A 23,956-nucleotide genomic window follows, 5' to 3' on the forward strand; every position below is an offset into this window, starting at 1 on the left:
CCCCCATTTCCATATCAGCATATCCCTTCTACCAGGAGACTCCTGTAATGGAGGGCACAGAGTAACAGGAGATCCATTCACTGATAGGTGCCCCTGTGTTAGAGGACAGATTAAACGGAGCCCTGTACTTGTGGACACGGTAACAAGGGATCCCTATACTAGTGGACACAGTAACATAAGACCCCTGTACTGGAGGCCAGGGATACCAAATGGAAGAAACCGAGACCATAACAATTCAGAACACACATTACCTGGAGACCCCTATAATGGAGTATTGAAAGCCCCCTCCTCAGTGGAAATAATTTGAGTTACTTCTCTACGAAGTTAAGCCACTAATGATGCTCTAAAGAACAATGGTCTCCAAACTATGGCCCTTTGCTAATCTTTATTCGGCCCTTGGGGCAGAGGCGTAACTAGAACCTTCAGGGCCCCGGTGCAAGAAACCATGATGGGCCCCCCTTCCATCCGAGCCCCGGGCTTCCAATTTTGGGAGAGTGTCCATGGACATCCTCCCAAAACCCGTGCATCCAGCGCAATCACATCGGCCCTTTACCATGTGATCAGCTGATCACATGTAAACAGACTTGCCGGTTATCTGCAGCCCTTTCCTCCCACGCTGTGTCTGTGTTAGGAAAGGACTGCCGTTAACTGTCAAGAATGTCAGTAAATTGTTTACACTGATAACCAGTGCCCCAATCATCAGTGCCATCTATCAGTGCTGCCTATCAGTGCCCATCACTTCCACCTACAAGTGTTACCTATCAGTGCTCATTAATGCCGCCTAACAGCATCCATCAGTGCCACCTATCAGTACTGCCCATCAAAGCCCATCAATACTGCCTGAGTTCTGCCTATCAGTATTCGTAAGTGCCCATCAGTACCACCTATCAGTGCCCATCAATGCCACCTATCAGTGCACATTAGTGCCTCCTATCCGTGCTGCCTATCAGTGCTCATCAATGTGGCCTATCAGTGCTCATCAGTGCCTCTTATCAATGCCTCCTATCAGTGCCCATAAATGCCTCCTATAAGTGCCCATCAGTGCCTTTTATCGGTGTCCATCAGTGCCTTCTATCAGTACCCATTAGTGCCTTCTATCAGTGCTCATCAGTGCCTTCTATTAGTGCTCATCAGTGCCTTCTATCAGTGCTCATCAGTGCCTTCTATTAGTGCCTTCTATCAGTGCCCATTAGTGCCTTCTATCAGTGCTCATCAGTGCCTTCTATTAGTGCCTTCTATCAGTGCTCATCAGTGCCTTCTATCAGTGCTCATCAGTGCCTTCTATTAGTGCTCATCAGTGCCTTCTATCAGTGCTCATCAGTGCCTTCTATTAGTGCTCATCAGTGCCTTCTATTAGTGCTCATCAGTGCCCATCAGTGCCTTCTATTAGTGCTCATCAGTGCCTTCTATCAGTGTTCATCAGTGCCTTCTATTAGTGCTCATCAGTGCCTTCTATCAGTGCTCATCAGTGCCTTCTATTAGTGCTCATCAGTGCCTTCTATCAGTGCTCATCAGTGCCTTCTATCAGTGCTCATCAGTGCCTTCTATTAGTGCTCATCAGTGCCCATCAGTGCCTTCTATCAGTGCCCATTAGTGCCTTCTATCAGTGCTCATCAGTGCCTTCTATTAGTGCTCATCAGTGCCTTCTATTAGTGCTCATCAGTGCCTTCTATCAGTACTCATCAGTGCTCATCGGTGCCTTCTATCAGTGCTCATCGGTGCCTTCTATCAGTGCTCATCAGTGCTCATCGGTGCCTTCTATCAGTGCTCATCAGTGTATGCTATTAGATTCCATCAGTGCCGGACAGCACAGCTCTGAGCGGAGATCGTGTGTCATAGATTAATAGCACAGAGAGACACCGGCGGCATTAATGTTCTATTTGTTGGTCCTCTCTGGCACGGATGAGAGTGGACACACAGATGATCTCACGGCTCCCCCTTCTCCCCCCTCCCCTGTGCTCCGCAGGAAATGTGAGCTCTTTAGCTTCACACTTGACTGCCCGCGGAGCACAGAAGAGAGAGGGGAGGGGGGAGAAGGGGGAGCCGTGAGATCAGCTGTGTGTCCTCCAGGGGCGGATCCAGAGCCTAGTCTCGGGAGGGGCACTGCCAGAAAATACAATTTTTTGGGGTAAATTTATCGGGGAAATGGCTGGTGTTAGCGCTTCAATTATCACGGCACCATGGTTGTTATGGTGTCAGGATGATTGAAGTGCATTATTTCTATTACATTGTTATAAAAAATGAAATGGTTCAACTCACCATACTGCAGAATCAGTGGGAGCCCCGAGTGTGTCACTTGCCACTGTCACCTGCCACACGTTGCGGATTGTCACTTGCTACGTAGCCTGTCACCAGATGCAGATTGTCACTTGCCACGTCACCTGTCACCAGATGCAGATTGTCACTTGCCATGTCATCTGTCACGTCACCTGTTAGCAGATGCAGATTGTCACTTGCCACGTCCCATGCCACACGTTGCAGATTGTCACTTGCCACATCATTTGCCATGTCCCATGCCTCACATTGCGGACTGTCACTTGCATCGTCGCCTGTCACTAGATGCAGATTGTCACTTGCCACGTCCCATGCCACACATTGCAGATTGTCACTTGCCACGTCCCATGCCACACGTTGCAGATTGTCACTTGCCACGTACCATGCCACACATTGCAGATTGTCACTTGTCACACGTTGCAGATTGTCACTTGCCACGTCCCATGCCACACGTTGCAGATTGTCACTTGCATGTCACTTGCCACGTCCCATGTCACACGTTGCAGATTGTCACTTGCCACGTCCCATGCCACACATTGCAGATTGTCACTAGCCACATCCGATGCCACACGTTGCAGATTGTCACTTGCCAAGTCCCATGCCATGCCACACATTGCAGATTGTCACTTGCCACATCCCATGCCACACATTGCAGATTGTCACTTGCCACGTCCCATGCCACACGTTGCAGATTGTCACTTGCCACATCCTATGCCACACGTTGCAGATTGTCACTTGCCACATCACTTGCCACGTCCCATGCCACATGTTGCAGATTGTCACTTGCCACGTCCCATGCCACGTCCCATGCCACACATTGCAGATTGTCACTTGCCACGTCCCATGCCACACATTGCAGATTGTCACTTGCCATGTCCCATGCCACACGTTGCAAATTGTCACTTGCCACGTCCCATGCTATGCCACACATTGCAGATTGTCACTTGCCACGTCCCATGCCACACATTGCAGATAGTTACTTGCCACGTCACTTGCCACATCCCATGCCACACATTGCAGATTGTCACTTGCCACGTCCCATGCCATAGTTGCAGATTGTCACTTGCCACGTCCCATGCCACACGTTGCGGATTGTCACTTGCCTGCTATAATTGTCTCTTGCTGTGTCCCAGAGTCAGGCAGCAGATTACCATCAAGCAGCAGAAAGATGATGTAATCTCTCTGCTGCTGTGGCTGCCTGCACCCTGCACAGTGATGGTGGGACTGCAGGGATGCAGGGCGAGCGCCGGGCGGTGAGAGATTATGTCATCTCACTGCTCCCCCGCTCTCCGCCTCCCTGATTGACCAGCAGCCCGCTCACACACTGTCACCGAGCCGCACAGCTGCTCACCAACTGAGCCGCCCGGCCCGCCCACGGAGCCGCCCGCTGTCTCTCACCAATGGAGCCACCCGTGCTCTCAGCCGCAGAGCCGCCCGCCGGCTCTCTTACCCGCTGCCACGCTTGCCTGCCCGCTCACTCACCCGCATTCTCGGAGGGGGCAATTGCCCCGTTGCCCCCCCTGGATCCGCCCCTGGTGTCCTCTCTCATCCGTGCCAGAGAGGACCGACAAATAGAACATTAATGCCGCCGGTGTCTCTCTGTGCTATTAATCTATGACACACGATCTCTGCTCAGAGCCGTGTGTGAAGAGTAACCCCGCTGGGCCCCCTCACAGTGGCGGAATGCCGGGCCCCGTCGCAACTGGGACTGTTGCGACCCCGGTAATTCCGTCACTGCCTTGGGGTACTATTCTTCTCACTTATATGAAGCACTATTGCTCTCACTAACCAACACTGGGGCATAATCCTGCCACTGATACCATTGATGGGGTACTACTCCTTCCACTGACACCAACAATGGAGCACCATTTCTCCTACTGGCCCCAACAATGGGACACTATTCCTCCCACTGATACCAAAGATAAGGCACGACTGACATTACCAATGGGACACTATGCAGATAGCAAGCAATTGTGCTGCGAGTTTGAAAATGACTTGCTAACCTATTGCTAGATTTACCAGGCTTCACAATTTTGTTGCACAATTGCAGCATGTCCACATTGCATGAGTCCATATCAACTTTCTTTGCAAACATTCTGCAAGTCTGCTGCAAGTTCTGGTTCAGTTATGTTGTGCAATAGTCATCCCACCACAAGGGTCACTGTGGCTGAATGTTCATGCTGTAGACCTGCAGAGCTCTTGCTGTAGAGTCACCACTGCAACTTTGCTCTTGCTAGAGACTTGCCACACAAATTTGCTACAAATTGGAAAAGTGTCAACTAGCATCTGTGCTTCAAGTGCTCTACAAGTGTACAACTTGCCAGTGAAAATGTGCGGCAAGTTAACAGACTTTTAGAATTCAACACTACCACAAATTTGAGGCAAGTTACCCTTGCTATCTGGGCATTCCTCACACTGATAGGAACAATGAGGCACTATTCCTCACACTGATTTCAATGATGGAGCACTATTTCTTTAACTACTTCAATACAGGGCACTTACACCCCTTTCCTGCCCAGATCAACTTTCTTTTGGTGGTATTTAACCACTGCTGGGTTTTTTATTTTTTCCTAAAAAGAATAAAAGACCAAAAAGTTTGAAAAAAAAAGTTTTTCTTAGTTTTTCTCAGTAAATTTTGTAAATAAGTAATTTTTCTCCTTCACTGATAGGCTGCACTTATGAGCACTGATGAGGTGGCACTTATGGTCATTGATGATGAGGAACTCATGAGGAGGCACGAATATGTCGCACTTATGGGCACTGATAGGTGGCACTGATGGGTGGCACTGGTGGGCACAGATAGGCGGCACTGGTGGGCACAGATAGGCAGCACTGGTGGGCACGGATAGGCACCATTGATGGGTGGCATTGATGGGCAGCAATGATGAGCATTGATGGGCAGCACTGATAACCAGCACTGACTGGCATCACTAATGGCCACTGTTTGCTGGCACTTGTGGGCACAGATGGGTGGCAATTGTGGGCACTGGTTGGCACTGATTGCTGGCAGTGGTGGGCAATCATTGCTGGCACTGGTGGGCACTTAATTGTAACCAGGGCACTGATGATCAGTGCCCTGATTACATACCTAGCTGTCCCCTGTGAGGAGATGCCGGTGATGGTCTCTCCTCGCCTCACACTCTGTCAGTGTGAGGCGAGGAGCGCCGATTACCAGCATCTCTGTGTTTACATGTGACCGGCTGTAATTGGACACAACTGATCACATGGTTAAAGAGCAGCGTCCGCGTGTCCTAGCAACACGGCGCGGCTGCGATCGCCGTGCGAGAACGATCGTTCTGGGAAGCTGTCATATGACGCCCATGATTCGGATGTCTTTTTCTATCACATAAGCAGCCTGAAAAACCACGTACAAGATGAGGCTTTGTCAACAAAAGCATGAAGAAAAATACTTTACGATATTGGAAATAAGCATGTAATGTTATCCATTTTAATTTCATAATATATTACTTTGTTATCTCTGAAATTTTAATTGCAGATTCATTATTTTCTCATGTAAGGGACAATATAATTTACCATCTTTTCAATTAAATAAATGAGAATATTCCTGTTAATCTGCATAACTCTCAACTGTCCCATATCTGAACCACATCCCTCAGTCCCTCTTTTTTGGTCTGATGTATAAATATACATATTGTGCTGTTTAACTACCCAAAGTTATATTGCAGTAAAAGATTGAATCCAATTTATAAATGATTACATTTGTTTTGGGGGTTTTTTCCTGGAAAGCCAAAAGAGAAAGTAACGGTGAAAAAGCTTAACCGGTCATTTTTGGCTTATCCAGTAAATTCTACAAAGATGTATCTTTTACCTGCCCTATTATTGTGCAAAAAGGCGTCCCCTTTCTAATCTCCAGTGAGGACACCTGTTTTCCCCTAATTTGGGCGGATTCCCTCTCATTGCCTGTTGTGTCTCCAGGACAGGAAATGAAGGGAAATCTCCCCAATAGAACACTTTTTCCCTGTTTTGGATTTCACTTTAGATTCTCAGATTGCTTTGTTGTCAGTTTGCCACCCTTTCAGTTAAACGCCTTACAATTGAGTCATCAGTGCCTAACCAGCTCTGTTGGAATGGGAGCTGTTAAAGGTGGAGACCACATCTAAAGTAGTTATTATATCTGAACTAGAAGCTGATTTTATAGCATAATGATATACAGTGTATCAATTCTCCTGTGCAAATGTGAGTGCCAACATAATAACAAGTGAATATACAATAATATGATACATTCACGTGTATTTCTTCTTGTAATAATATAAATCCCGTGCTTGAGTGCAGTCCAATATTTAATTAATGAAAATGTCAGAAAGAAGAAGTTGTAACTTGTTGAGTGTTCACAAATCCTCAAAAATCCACCTCAGTGCCCCCCCATAAGAAATGCGCTCACCTCACAAAGTGTGACCTCACACTTACGTTTGGTCAAATAAAGCTTTTTAGTCACCCTGGACTAAGTGCCGGTTCACACAGGGGCGACTTGTCAGGCGACCTAGCTGCCTGACAAGTCGCCTCCCGTTCTGTACAATGAAACCGTTCTAATAGGAGCGACAAAAGTCGCTCCGACTTAGAAAAAGGTTCCTGTACTACTTTGGGGGCGACTTGGGGCGACTTGCATAGACTTCTATACAGAAGTCGTTTTGCAAGTCGCCGTGGCAGTCGTGTGCAGGTCACCTCGGTGAGGCGACCTGCAAGTCGTGCCGCCCCTGTGTGAACCGGGGCTAACACATCATACTTTCCTCCTCATTGCTCCATTGATGTGCCTCCATTATGACTCCATATACATGAGAGAAAAAGAACTCCTAATAGTGCAACCTTAGTTACAACCTTTTTCTAACATGTTCATTAATTACATATTGGACTGTACTCAAGTACGAGATTTATATTATTACAAGAAGAAATACACATGAATGTATCATATTATTGTATATTCACTTGTTATTATGTTGGCCCTCATATTTGCACAAGAGAATTGATACACTAATGCCCCGTACACACGGTCGGATTTTCCGATGGAAAATGTGCGATAGGACCTTGTTGTCGGAAATTCCGACCGTGTGTAGGCTCCATCACACATTTTCCATCGGATTTTCCGACACACAAAGTTTAAGAGCAGGATATAAAATTTTCCGACAACAAAATCCGTTGTCGGAAATTCCAATCGTGTGTACACAAATCCAACGGACAAAGTGCCACGCATGCTCAGAATAAATAAAGAGATGAAAGCTATTGGCCACTGCCCCGTTTATAGTCCCGACGTACGTGTTTTACGTCACCGCGTTTAGAACAATCGGATTTTCCAACAACTTTGTGTGACCGTGTGTATGCAAGACAAGTTTGAGCCAACATCCGTCGGAAAAAATCCTAGGATTTCGTTGTCGGAATGTCCGAACAAAGTCCGACCGTGTGTACGGGGCATTATGCCGCGTACACACGATCGGACATTCCGACAACAAAATCCAGGATTTATTTCCGACGGATGTTGGCTCAAACTTGTCTTGCTTACACATGGTCACACAAATGTTGTCGGAAATTCCAAACGTCAAGAACGTGGTGACGTACAACACGTACGACGAGCCGAGAAAAATGAAGTTCAATAGCCAGTGCGGCTCTTCTGCTTGATTCCGAGCATGTGTGGAATTTTGTGAGTCGGAATTGTCTACACACGCTCGGAATTTACAACAACGGATTTTGTTTTCGGAAAATTTGAGATCCAGCTCTCAAATTTTTGTCGTTGGAAATTCAGACAACAAATGTCCAATGGAGCCTACACATGGTCGGAATTTCCGACAACAAGCTCACATCGAACATTTGTTGTGTTCCGACAGTGTATACGCGGCATAAGTGGTTGGATACATTTATTATCACCAGCGCAGCATTATTTGTTTTGAGTTTAGCACATTTATATTGGGAGTGTGTTACTTGCTGCTTGTATATATTTCTCAGATTGTATTTTTTATTAATTTTTTTTATCCAACAACTCAGATTGTATTTTAGTTGCTTGCACGGTATACTGAATGTTGCTGGACCTGCACATTACTGTTCTCACTATACAGAGTTCACTAGATAAATTGCAGTGTAAGCAGTTTTAACCCGATTGATCTGTGCTGACTTACTTAAAGTGGAACTTTACCCATAACAACTTGATAAAAAATAATGTTCTTTGTCAAGGAACATACATTCTATATTAATAATTGCGATACCAAAATGAGTGCGTGCTGTATATTGCCTCCAGTATTGCTCCTGTTTCTTGTGTTGTGTTGACATACTTGGTTAGCCGGTTTGGCACAGAACCCAGATTTCAGTTTATTGACTCCAAGCACGTGGAATACAGGTTAATGATACAGTTTGGGGTTATCTACTGGAGATTCTTTATTTAATAGATGGTACTGTATGTGTACATCATACTGCAGAGATCACTGTAGTTTTGCTGACAACCTCTTTCCTTACTAATAGTGTAGATGCTTGCAGAGGAATTGTATGCCTGCCCACAGAAAGGAGGAACAACTGTTCATTCATGACCCCATCTCCCTCCGTGATCATTCTCCTCTTTCAAGCTTGATTTCCTTTAGTCATTATTGTCCTCCATTTTCATTCAAGATTGCACTTCTGTCTGCCCATTTTTCACCACTTTTATCCCCATCTGTGTGCTCCTCCCCTCTGTGACCACTATCTTCTGTATCCATCCATGCTTGCTGTTCTCCCTCATATTTCTCCTCTTCTTTCCAAGCTTGCTCACCATATCTATCCAAGCCTACGGTACTTGGGACATTCTCCTTTACTTCTTCCAAGCCCACTTTACTACACGATCTGCTTCTACTTCCAGCCATGCCCTTTGTCCTCCTCTCTATGCTCATTCTCTAACATTCTCATCCATGCCTAACCTCTATGGTTCACCCTCTCTGATCTATGCTCTATGTCCATTTTTTTGTGATCATTCTTTTCCACTTCCACCCATACCCACTCTTCTCCCCTCTATGATCGTTCTTCAACATTTCCATTCATGCCCACTCTCCTCCCTGCTCTGATTATTCTTCAACATTTCCACCCATGCCCGCTCTCCTCCCTTCTATGATCCTTCTTCAACATTTCCACCCATGCCCACTCGCCTCCCCTCTATGATCGTTCCTCCACCTCATTTTTTAGCTGTATACACTGTCCTATTCCCTGTGGTCTCTCTTCTCCCCACTAGGCCCATTCTCCAACATTTCCATCTATGCCTGCCTTTCTCCCTTATCCTCCATCAATTTGATTGATACCCACTATCCCCTTCTCTGTGATTATTGTCCTGAACTTCTCTACTTCCATCTATTTCCATTCTCCTCTCTGGCCTTATGGTCCTCCTCCTAACATTATTATCCTTTTCCACTTCCAGCTTTGTTGACTATCTTCACATCTCTAACCATTCATCTCTACCTCCATTCAATCACACTTCTTTTTCCCTCTGTAATCATTCTCCTGGACCTTAACATGTTGACATTCTTCTCCATCCTGGACAGATCAATCGTAAAACACAGAAGTAAAACACATATTGAACTATTTCCCTTTTGTTAGACCTTAAAGTGTCACTAAACCCACATCATAAAAACTATCAATAAATGGTGTATTACATGCTATTCATACTCATTTGTTTTCTATATTCAGCAAAAACCTGGTTGATCCTACTGTTTTCTATCTGCCCCTTCTATTCATGTCCCAAATTCAGCTAGGGATTATGCAGATGTGGTGGAAACTCTGCACATACTCAGTTTTCAGTGAGTTTCTTTGCTGAGCATTTCCTCCCTATAACATCTGAACAGGCCATGTGACTATAGAGTCACACATGTGGGTGTATACACAGTGGTAAATTACCGCCCACTCCCTCCTCCTCCATAACCACTAACCAGCTAAACACAATTGGGGCGGATATTACATGTTGATTAATAGAGGCTTCACCTCCTCCTTATTCAAAATACAGGCTGGAGGGGTGTGACTGCCAGACTGGCAGAAATCCGCCCCCACCATGTTATTTCCACAAAATAATAAAGATTTAACTTCAAATATACACTATATTACCAAAAGTATTGGGACACCACCCTTTACACGCATATAAACTTTATTGGCATCTAGGGGCGCACGGGGGTGCACGGGTGCTGCCCCCCAATCCATGTGCCCAGGCCCCCTGATCTACATGCAGGGCACCGGATGCATGGATTTCTATGGATTTTTTTTTTTTTGAAGCACATTATTACAGTCTGAGGCTCTAATTGGCTTCAAAAAAGGGTGGGCTCAGGGCACAGAGCACTGCGCCCTGATCCCACCCTGTTGTATGACATTAGCAAATTAATATTCACTAATGTCTTCCTGTTTCTTCTCTCAGCCAATCAGGAAGCGGGTCCTGAGACCAGATTGACTGGGAGTCCTCCTAAGACCCGATTGGCCGGGAGTCCGAAGACCCAATTGGCCGGGGGGAGAAGCAACGACCAGAACACGGAGGGGGCAGAGGGGGGAAGCCGCAGCCAAGACCTGCACAGGGTAAGTACGGGGCTGACAGAGGCTTGGCAGGTGAGAGGGCAACCTGGCGACCTGGGGGGTGGGTGTTGTTGTCAATGGTGTGCAGTGGTGGCCTTAAGCGTAAAAAGGGTAGTTAGTGTGCGGTGGCGGGCTGGAGCAACAGGGAAGTTGGGGGTCTGTTGTCAAGTCTGTCTGCCGCCCCCCCCGGACCGATGGAGCACCAGCCGCTACTGTTGGCATCCCAGTCTTAGTCCATAGGGTTCAATATTGAGTTGGCCCACCCTTTGCAGCTATAAAAGCTTCAACTCTTCTGGGAAGGTTGTCCACAGGGTTTAGGAGTGTGTCTGTGGGAATGTTTGACCATTCTTCCAGAAGCGCATTTGTGAGATTAGGCACTGATGTGGACAAGAAGGCCTGGCTCCCAGTCTCTGCTCTAAGTCACCCCAAAGGCTTTCCTTTTGGGTTGAGGTCAGGACTCTGTGCAGGCCAGTCAAGTTCCTCCATCCCAACCTCGCTCCTCCATATCTTTATGGACCTTGTTTTGTTATGGTGTGGGGTTTTTTATCAGGGGTTGGGCATGGCCCCTTCGTTCCAGTGAAGGGAACACTTATGCCCCATACACACGATCGGACATTGATCGGACATTCCGACAACAAAATCCATGGTTTTTTTCTGACGGATGTTGGCTCAAACTTGTCTTGCATACAAATGGTCACACAAAGTTGTCGTAATTTCCAAACATCAAGAACGCGGTGACATACAACACGTACGACAAGCCGATAAAAATGAAGTTCAATAGCCAGTGCGGCTCTTCTGCTTGATTCCGAGGATGCGTGGAACTTTGTACGTCGGAATTGTGTACACACGATCGGAATTTGAGCAAACGGATTTTGTTGTCGGAAAATTTGAAAACCAGATCTCAAATTTTGTGCGATGGAAATTCCGATGTCCGATGAAAACTGTGCAATGGAGCCTACACACGGTTGGAATTTCCGACAACACGCTCCGATCACACATTTTACGTTGGAAAGTCCGACCGTGTGTACGCGGCATTAAGGCGTCAGCATACCAAAACATTTTGGACAATTTCATACTCCCAACTTTATTTGAACAGTTTGGATATGGCCCCTTCCTGTTCTAACATGACACACCAATGCACAAACAAGGTCTATAAAGACATGGATGAGCGAGTTTGGGGTGAAGGAACTTGACTGGCCTGCACAGAGTTCTGACCTCAACCCGATAGAACATCTTTGAAATGAATTAGAGCAGAGACTACGAGCCAGGCCTTCGCGTCCAACATCAGTGCCTGACTTCACAAATGCACTTCTGGAAGAATGGTCAAACATTCCCATAGACACACTCCTAAACCTTGTGGACAGCCTTCCCAGAAGAGTTTAAGCTGTTATAGCTGCAAAGGGTGGGCCAACTCAATAATGAAACCCTACAGACTAATGCCCCGTACACACGGTCGGATTTTCCGACGGAGAATGTGTGATAGGACCTTGTTGTCGGAAATTCCGACCGTGTGTAGGCTCCATCACACATTTTCCATCGGATTTTCCGACACACAAAGTTTGAGAGCAGGCTATAAAATTTTCCGACAACAAAATCCGTTGTTGGAAATTCCGATCGTGTGTACACAAATCCGACGCACAAAGTGCCACGCATGCTCAGAATAAATTAAGAGATGAAAGCTATTGGCCACTGCCCTGTTTATAGTCCCGATGTACGTGTTTTACGTCACCGCGTTCAGAATGATCGGATTTTCCAACAACTTTGTGTGACCGTGTGTATGCAAGACAAGTTTGAGCCAACATCCATCAGAAAAAATCCTAGGATTTTATTGTCGGAATGGCCAAACAAAGTCCGACCGTGTGTACGGGGCATAAGAGTGGGATGCCATTAAAGTTCATGTGCATGTAAAGGCAGGCGTCATACTTTTGGTAATAAAGTGTATGTTTGTATGCCAATTTAAAACAGTTTATTGATAGCATTTATTTATTTTTACTCTGTATTTCAAAGACAGTTTTTTATTAAAATAATTACAGTGCCATTTACAGTCACATACAGAAAGAAAAGGAAAAATGTAAATGAAACAGTGTGTGTTTAGTATCACTTTAAACGTTAAAAAAAGACTATGCATCAGAAGATGTATCCACTCCCTAAATTACGATAATGAATGGGAATACAATTGCTAGTATAATTAAAAAACATAAAATACACCAATCATTTTAAAAAATTTCACTTGTAACAACACGACTTTATTTTGTAGGTCACAGCCATATGAACACCCAAAGGTAAAAATAAAACCAATTACTTTTAACTTCAGTTTGGAGGTATGATGTCTTCATCCTTTGGTATAAGTTTTTTCTTCAAGACAATTCCAAACCTGTCTCTTAGCAGATCGGGAATCTCATCCTCAGCGAGGTCTCGGGTAGTTTTCACACACCCACCCCCTCTGATAAATTCTGTAGTTATCAGTCTGTGCCCCATGTATGTCAGTCTGCCACCCAGGAACTGAAGGGAGCAAAGGGACTTGCAGAAAAATATGGAACTTGGTGAAGTCTGGTGATATTCGCACATCTCTTTGAAGTCTTCGAACATGCATTCTTCAAGGGTGAATTTAAAAAGACTTCTCCAGAGGTCACCATCTTTTCTCTCCAAGTACCATGTCTCTCTTTCCACCCGTAACCGAAACACTCCATTTTCCTGCTCCTCTTCCCATCCATCTTCCAGTGGAATTGGGTAAATAATACCCTCTCCGAACCCAACATCACAAAGCCATTTTCTTCCTTCTAGCTCTACCACCATTACCATATGATCAAATTTAGGTCCATACAGACCACAGATTTTGTTCCTAACTCTTGCTGATAACACCTTGGGCTTGTACCCCAGTTCTTCCAGCACCCACAAGAAAAGACCGTTGCTCTCATAACAGAGTCCGCCACGGTTTCTTACTACAATCTTCTCATAGATCCATGATGTTTCCAGGATTATTTTTTCCCCACTGTGAATATCCAGGTTTTCAGCAGGCACGGAAAAGACGTGATGACGGTGTAACTCCCGCAGTGCTGAAAGGGAAGGTGGTCCAGGGTCTGCCATATTGACCCGCTTGAAATATGCCTTCAGGTCCATCTAAAACTGCTTTTCTGTGCAATAAAAAAAAATAAGTAATATGCTACTATGCTTGTCTTCAACCATTTCAAAGCCCACAGTGCTTGCTTTTTTCTTTACAATATTTGGGTACGGCTGACTTATTCAGAACTCTATGTAAGAGTACAAAATTTAAAGGAACCTACCAGGATAGGTTTCACTAAGGTGTGTTTAAAGTAAGTTTAACAATTGCTATATATTGATAAACTTGTTCTTGGTGTCAAGAATCCAAAGTGACTAGTTTCAGGTCTTCCAGGGGCAAAAACAAATGCAAACTTCAGGTCTTCCAAAACTAAAAAAAAGTATGCCCTACTTTTAAGCACCCTTCCTAAAGCATTAAACCCACTCCAACCTGAATATCACATCGTTAAAGTGGAATTCCAGCTTACAATTAACAAGCCTTTAAACAGCCCTCCCCCATTCCCAACACCTATGCTAACTAACCTGTTTAAGAAAGATATACAGTGCCTTGAAAAAGTATTCATACCCCTTGAAATTTTCCAAATTTTGTCATGTTACAACCAGAAACGTAAATGTATTTTATTGGGATTTTATGTGATAGTTCAACACAAAGTGGCACATAATTGTGAAGTGGAAGGATAATAATAAATGGCTTTCAAAAATTTTACAAATAAATATGTGAAAATTGTGGCGTGCATTTGTATTCAGCCCCCCTGAGGCTCCATTCACACTAGCGCGTTTTTTGATGCATTTTGCATTTTGCAGAAATGCACGGGAATTTTTTAACATGGGTTCCTATGGAACATGTTCACATCAATGCCTTTTTGTTTCTCTGCATTTTTGGAAAGGGTCAGGGACTTTTTTTCATGCAAAATGCAGCATTTTGCATGTAATAGAATTCAATGGACAAGCATCAAAAACGCAAGTGCACCGTTTTTGCAGCGTTTTTGATGCGTTTTTGGTGCGTTTTTTTATGCGTTTCTGCCGTTTTTTTTTTAATTTTTTAAGACTGTAAAAAAAAACTGTAAAAAAAAAAAAAAAAACGCAAAACGCAAATCGCGGCAAAAACGCCGCAAAAACGCTGCTCAAAAATGTGGCAAGCATGAAAAAAAACCCTCCAAAAACGCTCAAAAGCAACATGCATAGGTGTGAATCGAGCCTGAGTCAATACTTTGTAGAAATCCCTTTGCTGCAATTACAGCTGCAAGTCTTATTGTGGATGTCTCTACCAGCTTTGTACATCTAGAGAGTGACATTTTTGCTCATTCTTCCTTGCAAAATAGCTCAAGCTCTGTCAGATTGGATAGAGAACGTCTGTGAACAGCAATTTTCAAATCTTGCCACAGATTCTCAATTGGATTTAGGTCTGGACTTTGACTGGGCCATTCTGACACATGAATATGCTTTGATTTAAACCATTCCATTGTAGCTCTGTCAGTTTAGGTGGGCGGCCATGTGGTGGTAGGTTTGCTGTTGTGCCATACTCTTTCAATTTTCACATGGTGGATTGAACAGTGCTCCGTGAGAAGTTCAAAGCTTGGGATATTTTTTTATAACCTAAAAGTGCTTTAAACGTCTCCACAATTTTATCCCTGACCTGTCTGGTGTGTTCCTTGGCCTTCATAAAGCGGTTTGTTCACTAAGGTTCTCTAACAAACTTTTGAAGGCTTCACATAACAGCTGTATTTATACTGATTTTAAATTACACACAGGTGGCCTCTATTTACTAATTAGGTGACTTCTGAAGGCAATTGGTTCTACTAGGTTTTAGTTAGGGGTATCAGAGTAAAGGGGGGCTGAATACAAATGCACGTCACACTTTTCACATATTTATTTGTAAAAAATTTGGAAAACCATTTATAATTTTCCTTCCACTTCACAATTATGTGGAACTTTGTGTTGGTCTATCACATAAAATCCCAATAAATTACATTTATGTTTTTGGTTGTAACATGACAAAATGTGGAGAATTCCAAGGGGTATGAATACTTTTTCAAGTCACTGTTTATACTTCCGGTACATGTTTTCAAGCCTCCCTTGTCTGGTCATGTCAACAAGCAAATACCCTCTAGAATGGGGATTATATCGGCACTTAAAGGGGTTGTAAAGTTTTGTTTTTTTTTAAATAACAAGCATGGGGGTTTATTTACTAAAGGCAAATCTACTTTGCACTACAAGTGCACTTGGAAGTGCAGTCCCTGTAGAGCTGAGGGGAAGATCTGAAATGAGGAGAAGCTCTGCTGATTTTATCATCTAATCATGTGCAAGCTAAAATGCTGTTTTTACTTACCTTGCATGTCCCCCTCAGATCTACAGTGCAAAGTGGATCTGCCTTTAGTAAATAACCCCCACAGTATACTTACCTCCTCCTCCTGCAAAACCCATGCACAGAGTGGCCCCAATCCTACTCTCCTGGGGTCCCCCCAGCGGCACTCCTGGCTCCTCTCCGCATTGAGTGCCCCCTCGGAGACCCGCATTCCAAGAGGGCACCCGCATGCGCGCTCCCGAGTCCTGCTGCTGCATCCATTGACACAGACAGCAGGACTCTGCCCCACCTCCTGGTTCCCGTGTGATTGGATTTGATTGTATCCCAAAAGAAAATAAACTGTTGCTATAACACTGTTGCTGTAACTGCAGTATGAGTTTGACTTCAATTTGTTTGCGTAACTAAATCTGCTAGTACATCCAACACTCCCCTCCCCTTTGACAATGCTGCTGTCTGCTATGCTCCCTGTGGTCCTTCGTCCAGAGTGGGTCACTCTAATACAGGAGGTGCCCAAGCCCCCCCCCAAAAAATAATGCAGCCATCTAATGATTGGTAAGCTGTGATATATTACATTTTTGGTTTTATGCCTATATTTGCTTTAATATAAACAGTGGCGTAAAAAGTTTTTGGCATTCTTCAAGGTTAGCATAAGTCATAACAGAGCAAAATATGTTTACCCCATAACTTTACCACAAGTAAACTAAACATGCTTTATTGTATCATCGTTCTAATCATTTAAGCAATAAAAACATAGCAGGGGTTTCATCATCCCATCACTATGGTACTTAAAAAAAATTGCTGCCTTTAGCCCACTTTTTGTCACCATCAGGAAATGCTCTCTGGGATATTCAATGCAGCAGTCATTGGGATGCAACATAATTGGCTGCAAACAAGCTGCAGGAGATAAAACTAAACAGCCCGGTGTTATTTTAAACCCAAATCCATGTTTTAGTGAATGTTAAATCATAGGCGTGTGTGCAGGCTGTGCCAGGTGTGCACACCCTGTGTGGTGCAGATTTCCACTGCCGCCCAGAGCTCCCCCCCTTCCGTATCCCCTCCACAGGGGGATGTTTCAGAATGGAGAGCTGGGGAAGGGGCCGGTAAATATGTAATTTACCGGCCCCTTCCTTTTTTAAATGAACACAGTGAGTGAGTGATCGTTGCTGATTTTTCACTGTGTTGATTCATAACTGAAGCATAGTAAACTGTGTTTACTATACTTCTGTTTGTAAATGAACAGGAAGCTGCTCAGCACAGAGCACTTCCCATTTGTTCACTGTCCCAGTGCAGCTGAGGCTGCAGACAAAAAGGGACTGGGGAATTTCTGTCCTCAGTTCCTTTCTCTGTCTCAAAAGTGAGACATCAGGGGTCTGTTTGGACACTACTGACACCCACCTCTGCCCTACTAACACATCCACTGTTCTACTGACACTGTCCATGTTTTAGTACATTTTAAAATGTGTTTAGATTTATTTATAAGAGTATATATATATATATCTATATATATATAGATATATATATATATAGATATATATATATATATCTATATATATATAGATATATATATATATACACACACAATATTGTCAAAAGTATTGGAATGCCTGCCTTTACACGCACATGAACTTTAATAGCATCCCAGTCTTAGTCCGTAGGGTTCAGTATTGAGTTGGCCCACTCTTTGCAGCTATACCAGCTTCAACTCTTCTGGGAAGGCTGTCCACAAGGTTTAGGAGTGTGTCTATGGGAATATCAACCCAAGGGGTGCTGGGGTGTGCTGGAGGGTCTATTGATGCTGGCTGCTGGGAGATCTATTGTTGCTGGGGTTGATCTACTGTTGCTTGGGAGTATATTGTTGTGGGGGTTCTATTGTTCTTGGGGGGATCTATTGTTGCTGGCTGCAGGGGATCCATTTTATTGCCTTTCTTGTTATCATTAACAAATTCCATATACATACCTTAACACCACAAAATTATACTTGGTTCTGTATAATTGGTTCTGTTCTGTATAAGTCACCCCTTCTGACAAGGGGTGACTTAAAAGGGGGAAGTACCTGCACCTTTTCACTGAGAAAAAAAGCCCTGTATATATATCAAAATAAATAAATATATACACACACATGCATGTGTGTTTAAACTTTGGGGTGCACACCCTAATGCAATAGGCTGGTCCAAACAAACAATTTCTATGTGTCACTAACACATGCAGCGGCTTTTAGCACTGTATGTAGCCTCAGTTGTATACAGTATACAGCGCTGTGTCTCGGCAGGGGGGTTGGGCCGTCTCGTCATGCTCCCGGAACAAAACCGAGTTGGGCGGAGCACTGCTCAGCCAGTCACAAGAAGCTTTGTATTTTCTGAATAAATACATAGCTTCCTCTGATTTGCCAAGTTGGACAGGTAGGCAGATGACTTCATGATCTCTGCCTCAGCCAATCAGAGGAAGCTTCCTGTGAATGGCGGCGCAGCACTCAATCTGACTTGATTTTGTTCTGAGAGCTGGACAGGAAGTCCCCGTCTTGCTGACAGAACACAGTGCTGTATACAGTATGTAGCTGAGGCTACATAGAGTTCATACAGTGCCGACAGCCAGAAATAGTTTGTTTGCTGAGCCTCCATGATGACATGTCTGTGATAGGCAATTGTAAAGAGTGCCAAATATGCCCACCCTTTCTTTCCCCCCTCCTCCTCCAATCATGAGAGCTGTACTAAGCTTCCATTAATAAAAAAGTGCTGCATATATGGAGGATGGGCGGATCAATGAAAGGTTCATCTCCCCTATTCATATAGCAACTTTTTATTGATGGCATCTATAATACAGCTTCCATGATTGGGGGGGGGGGCATAGTCGGCACTCTGGACGAATGCCTATGACAGGTCCAGCAACTGTATTAAAGTGGTTGTAAACCCAGATAAAAAATAAAATAAAAAAACACCTGCAAGACAAAGGAATAATAAAATACCTTAGAACGATGCTGTTGCAGTGGTCCCAGCACACCGCTGTGACCGGTGACATGTTGTCCTGGAGTTACTTCCGGGTTCGCAGGCTCCAGCTCTGTGATTGGCTGGAGCCGCGATGACGTCACTCCCGCACATGCGCTCGGGATCTGCCGGTAACGACACAGCAGCTGAAGAAACGGCACGAGCGAGACTTTTCTTCAGTGCTCATGTGCCGATGACGTTGACACATGCGGATACAGTGAATATCTCCTAAACTATGCAAGTTTAGGAGAATTTAAATGTACCTACAGGTAAGCCTTATTATAGACTTACCTGTAGGTAAAAGTGGTTGTACAGAGTTTACAACCACTTCAACCCCCACAGCACTGGAAGATTACCACTGTAGGGTTGCAGGAGGACAGCAACTACCAGCAAAAAGCGGTGGTAAAAAAAAAAAATTCACCCTGCAAGGCAGTATCATAACGTGCTAGTATGTACCGCATACTAGCACATTATGAAAGACTTACTGTAAAGTGTCACTAAACCCACAACAGTAAAATCAGTCTGTATATGCAGTAAAGCATGCTTGTTATACTCACTGTGGAACCTAAGGGGTTAATTCTCTGCACTGTGTAAAAAAAGCTGTTTGATCCTGTATGCACAGATCCTCCTCTTCTTTCACTGACTCCAAAACATGTCCGGATAAGACAGTGTTACTGGAGTCACTCTGCACATGCTCAGTTTGGTGTGTATTGCTAGAGAGTTTTTTATTTTTCTTGGGAGAGTGCATGTGATCAGCACAGGGCCAATCAGCACTGTCCAGACAGAGGGTCAGGGGTCTTGCAGCCTGATAGGACAATCGTGAGAAAATGAAAACTCCTACAAGCTTTAACCAGGCACTGATAAAAGTCACAAGACTTACATCAGTTTACTACCACTTTAATAAATGTAAGTACTGTCCCTTGTGTTTATTAAAAAAAACAAAAATGTAATCTTTAGCTTTAAATAGACCTTGAAATCTGGAATGCAGCATTTAAATTGTGAATTGCATTATACGGAGTGCTGCTAACTTCTGTGGCAGTTTTCCCATCCTATTCTGCTGTGTATGAACTGATCTCACTCATTATTACAAGGCTGGAATGGAGTGTGAACGTATGCTAAATACATCTTACCGGCAATCACGGAATCAGTGCAACACCTAGAAGTATGCAGACGTTTCTTTTACAAAGTTTTAATTCTTAAATAGAAATGAATCATTAACTCACCTTCTGGAAAGACAGAGTCCAAATCAAGTTCCAAAGTGAAACAGGAAGACGAGAAGTCATGTGACATCTAGTGATTCCAACCACTAATGTCTTCCTGGACGATGTACAGAGAGCTGAAGTCATTTATTCTGCAGCACAGCAAGAACATCCGCAGTACTCGCAGTGTCGTTGTTTTGTTTTTGTTTTTTTAGCTCCACCGACTGGAACACAGTGGTGGCTGGTGCTCAAAATTTTTGGGGGGGCGCAAACAAACTGAAAAATTCTGAAAAATACATAACAAAAACATCAATTGCAGCCACTATGCCCATCAAATACAGCCACTGTGCCCATCAAATACAGCCACTGTGCCCATCATATGCAGCCGCTGTTCCCATCAAATACAGCCACTGTGCCCATTATATGCAGCCACTGTGCCCATCAATTGCAGCCACTGTGCCCAGCAAATGCAGCCACTGTGCCCATCATATGCAGCCACTGTGCCCATCATATGCAGTCACTGTGCCATCAATTGCAGCCACTGTGCCCAGCAAATGCAGCCATTGTGCCCATCAAATGCAGCCACTGTGCCCATCAAATGCAGCCACTGCGCCCATCAAATGCAGCCACTGCGCCCATCAAATGCAGCCACTGTGCCCATCATATGCAGTCACTGTGCCATCAATTGTAGCCACTGTGCCCAGCAAATGCAGCCACTGTGCCATCAATTGTAGCCACTGTGCCCAGTAAATGCAGCCACTGTGCCCATCATATGCAGTCACTGTGCCATCAATTGCAGCCACTGTGCCCATCAAATGCAGCCATTGTGCCCAGCAAATGCAGCCACTGTGCCCATCAAATGCAGCCATTGTGCCCATCAAATGCAGCCACTGTGCCATCGATTGCAGCCACTGTGCCCAGCAAATGCAGCCACTGTGCCCATCAAATGCAGCCACTGTGTCATCAAATGCAGCCACGGTGCCCATCATATGCAGCCACTGTGCCATCAATTGCAGCCACTGTGCCCAGCAAATGCAGCCACTGTGCCCATCATATGCAGCCACTGAGCCCATCATATGCAGTCACTGTGCCATCAATTGCAGCCACTGTGCCCAGCAAATGCAGCCATTGTGCCCATCAAATGCAGCCACTGTGTCCATCAAATGCAGCCACTGCGCCCATCATATGCAGCCACTGTGCCATCAATTGTAGCCACTGTGCCCATCAAATGCAGCCATTGTGCCCATCAAATGCAACCACTGTGCCCATCAAATGCAGCCACTGTGCCATCAATTGCAGCCACTGTGCCATCAAATGCAGCCACTGTGTCCATCAAATGCAGCCATTGTGCCATCAATTGCAGCCACTGTGCCATTAATTGCAGCCACTGTTCCCAGCAAATGCAGCCACTGTGCCCATCATATGCAGCCACTGTGCCCATCAAATGCAGCCACTGTGCCCATCATATGCAGCCACTGTGCCCATCAAATGCAGCCACTGTGCCCATCAAATGCAGCCACTGTGCCATCATATGCAGCCACTGTGCCCAGAAAATGCAACCACTGTGCCCATCAAATGCAGCCACTGTGCCATAAAAAGCAACAGTGTTCTGTGCAGTGTAGTGGAGGTGTGCTGTGCGGTGTAGTGGAAGTGTGCTGTGCCATGATGCATCTGCCATGTGCACTTAACTTGCGCCGCTCCGCTTGTCTGAATCCACCCCCACTGTGGCTGGGAAACCGGAAGCGACGAGTGTCCCAGTTGACTCCAGCCCCCACATGTCACTCACTGTGTCAGTGACGAAAAAAACACACGCCCAAAAAATGTATAGGGACACTTTTCTGCCTGTAGGCAGAGTCTTATTATAATTAGGGGGCGGGGCATTCGTTTGTAAGCGTGGCATAGCAGGAAAAGAAAAATGTGACGCGCGTTGGGCATGGTTTCAGATAAATATTGGGCGTGGCTTAAAGGGGCGTGGCCAAAAGAGGGTGTGGTTAGAGTCTGAGATGAACGAGGGATGGAGGGAGAAAGGGAGAGGGAGAGGAAGAGAGAGAGGGAGGGACAGCAGGCCCAGATCCTACACAACAATAGAAATATGTGTATTCCAGAAAGTTTAACAATCAGCAGATAAAGATACTCCAAACACCTGGTGTTAGCGCTTCAATCATCCCGGCACCATGGTTGTTATGGTGTCAGGATGATTGAAGCGCATTATTTCTATTATTTCATTGTAATATAAAATGAAATCATTCAACTCACCATAATGCAGAATCAGTGGGAGGCCTGAGTTTGTCACCTGCCACGTCGCCTGCCACCAGATGCCATCAGGTGCCCCCAGTGGAGTCCCCCCTTACATCAGGTGCCCCCAGCAGAGACCCTTCTTACATCAGGTGCCCCCAGCAGAGTCCATTCTTACATCAACTGCCCCCAACGGAGTCCCTTCTTACATCAGGTGCCCCAGCGGAGTCCATCCTTACATCAGGTTCCCCAGCAGAGTCCCTCCTTACATCTGTGTCCCTGGCAGCAGAACCCTCCTTCCTGCTTCTGTCCGCATCATCTGCAGCTGCACAGTTCCAGGCTTTCTGATGTGTTCAGTGGAGAGGGGAGGGGCCTCTGGGTCATGCAACCAATCGGCTTCAGTGTACATTTGTCTACTTGTACACTGAAGAGAGAAGCCGATTGACTGCCCCTCCCCTCTCCACTGAACACAGGGATTAGTCCTTGCGGCGGCGGCCATCTTTTTGTAGCTCACCGACCATTTTGGCCTAAAACATTCCCGACGAAATCCCGGGAATTTAATCGGGACGAGCTCCGATCGGGATGAGGGTCCCAAAATTGGGATTGTCCCGGGAAAATCAGGACTGTTGGCAAGTATGGAACATGAGCTTTTGCAATCACGCTGAAATCCACAGCCATCTGTGTGAAATGTTGGCCAGACATGCTTAGATTTTTATACAAGCGATCACCAAAAAATCATTAGTCATAAAGTCTATCTAATAAGTCATCCAGATTGGCTCCCTGAAAGGAATCCCAGACATATTAAAACAGGTTCTAATATAATATGCAATAACAGACGGGGCTTTTTTTCTCAGAGCATAGGTGCAGGAACTCCCCCTTTCTGAGTCACCCCTTTTCACCACCCCTACCCACCGCTGAACACCTTTTCTTGGTTCCACCCCCTACCCACCTCCCAGTATTGTCCTTTTAGAGAATACAGAACTAAAAAATAGATCCCTTCCAACTACAATAAATCCCCCAGCAGCCAGCACCAATAGACCCTGTAGGATACCCCAGCATCCCTTGCCATTACATACAGTCAGTGCTAAAGGTGCTGCGTCCCCTCCGCGTTCCCACTGAAAAAAATCCCTGATTACAGATGTGTAGCGCTAACCCTGTAAGAGCCACTAGAAAGATGGTCAGGATTTCAGGCACATGATCACAGTCACTCTTCGGCTCAGTAAACAGTTCGGGAGTTTCCTTTTTTTTTTTTTTTATTTTGCAGTCTGGTAAATGAACATAGGGCAGTGAATATATCACAACAGGAATAAACCTTGTCAAAAAAAAATATAACAGTACATGATAGCTAAGCTAGTACAGCAACGGTTGCTAGGTCAGCTATC

The 23,956-nt window shown here is 45.0% G+C and overlaps 1 protein-coding gene across 2 annotated transcripts; it reads right to left on the bottom strand.

Moving 5' to 3' along the window:
- Window positions 1–12,246: 12,246 nt before the first annotated feature.
- LOC141117171 (arylamine N-acetyltransferase 2-like) lies at window positions 12,247–20,493 on the bottom strand. 2 transcript variants are annotated; one of them, XM_073609850.1, is made up of 2 exons: window positions 20,364–20,493; window positions 12,247–13,928 (listed from the first exon to the last, which is right to left on the bottom strand). In XM_073609850.1, exon 2 carries the CDS (start codon window positions 13,912–13,914, stop codon window positions 13,105–13,107), a length of 810 nt encoding a protein of 269 aa, XP_073465951.1. In that variant the 5' UTR covers window positions 13,915–13,928; window positions 20,364–20,493; the 3' UTR covers window positions 12,247–13,104. The 2 variants fall into 2 exon arrangements, with proteins under 2 accessions (XP_073465951.1, XP_073465952.1); XM_073609851.1 differs by lacking the exon at window positions 20,364–20,493 and adding an exon at window positions 20,271–20,356.
- Between the last annotated feature and the right edge of the window lie 3,463 nt (window positions 20,494–23,956).

This window comes from Aquarana catesbeiana, linkage group LG13 (genome assembly GCF_042186555.1).
Source record: "Aquarana catesbeiana isolate 2022-GZ linkage group LG13, ASM4218655v1, whole genome shotgun sequence".
NCBI classification, from domain to species: domain Eukaryota; kingdom Metazoa; phylum Chordata; class Amphibia; order Anura; family Ranidae; genus Aquarana; species Aquarana catesbeiana.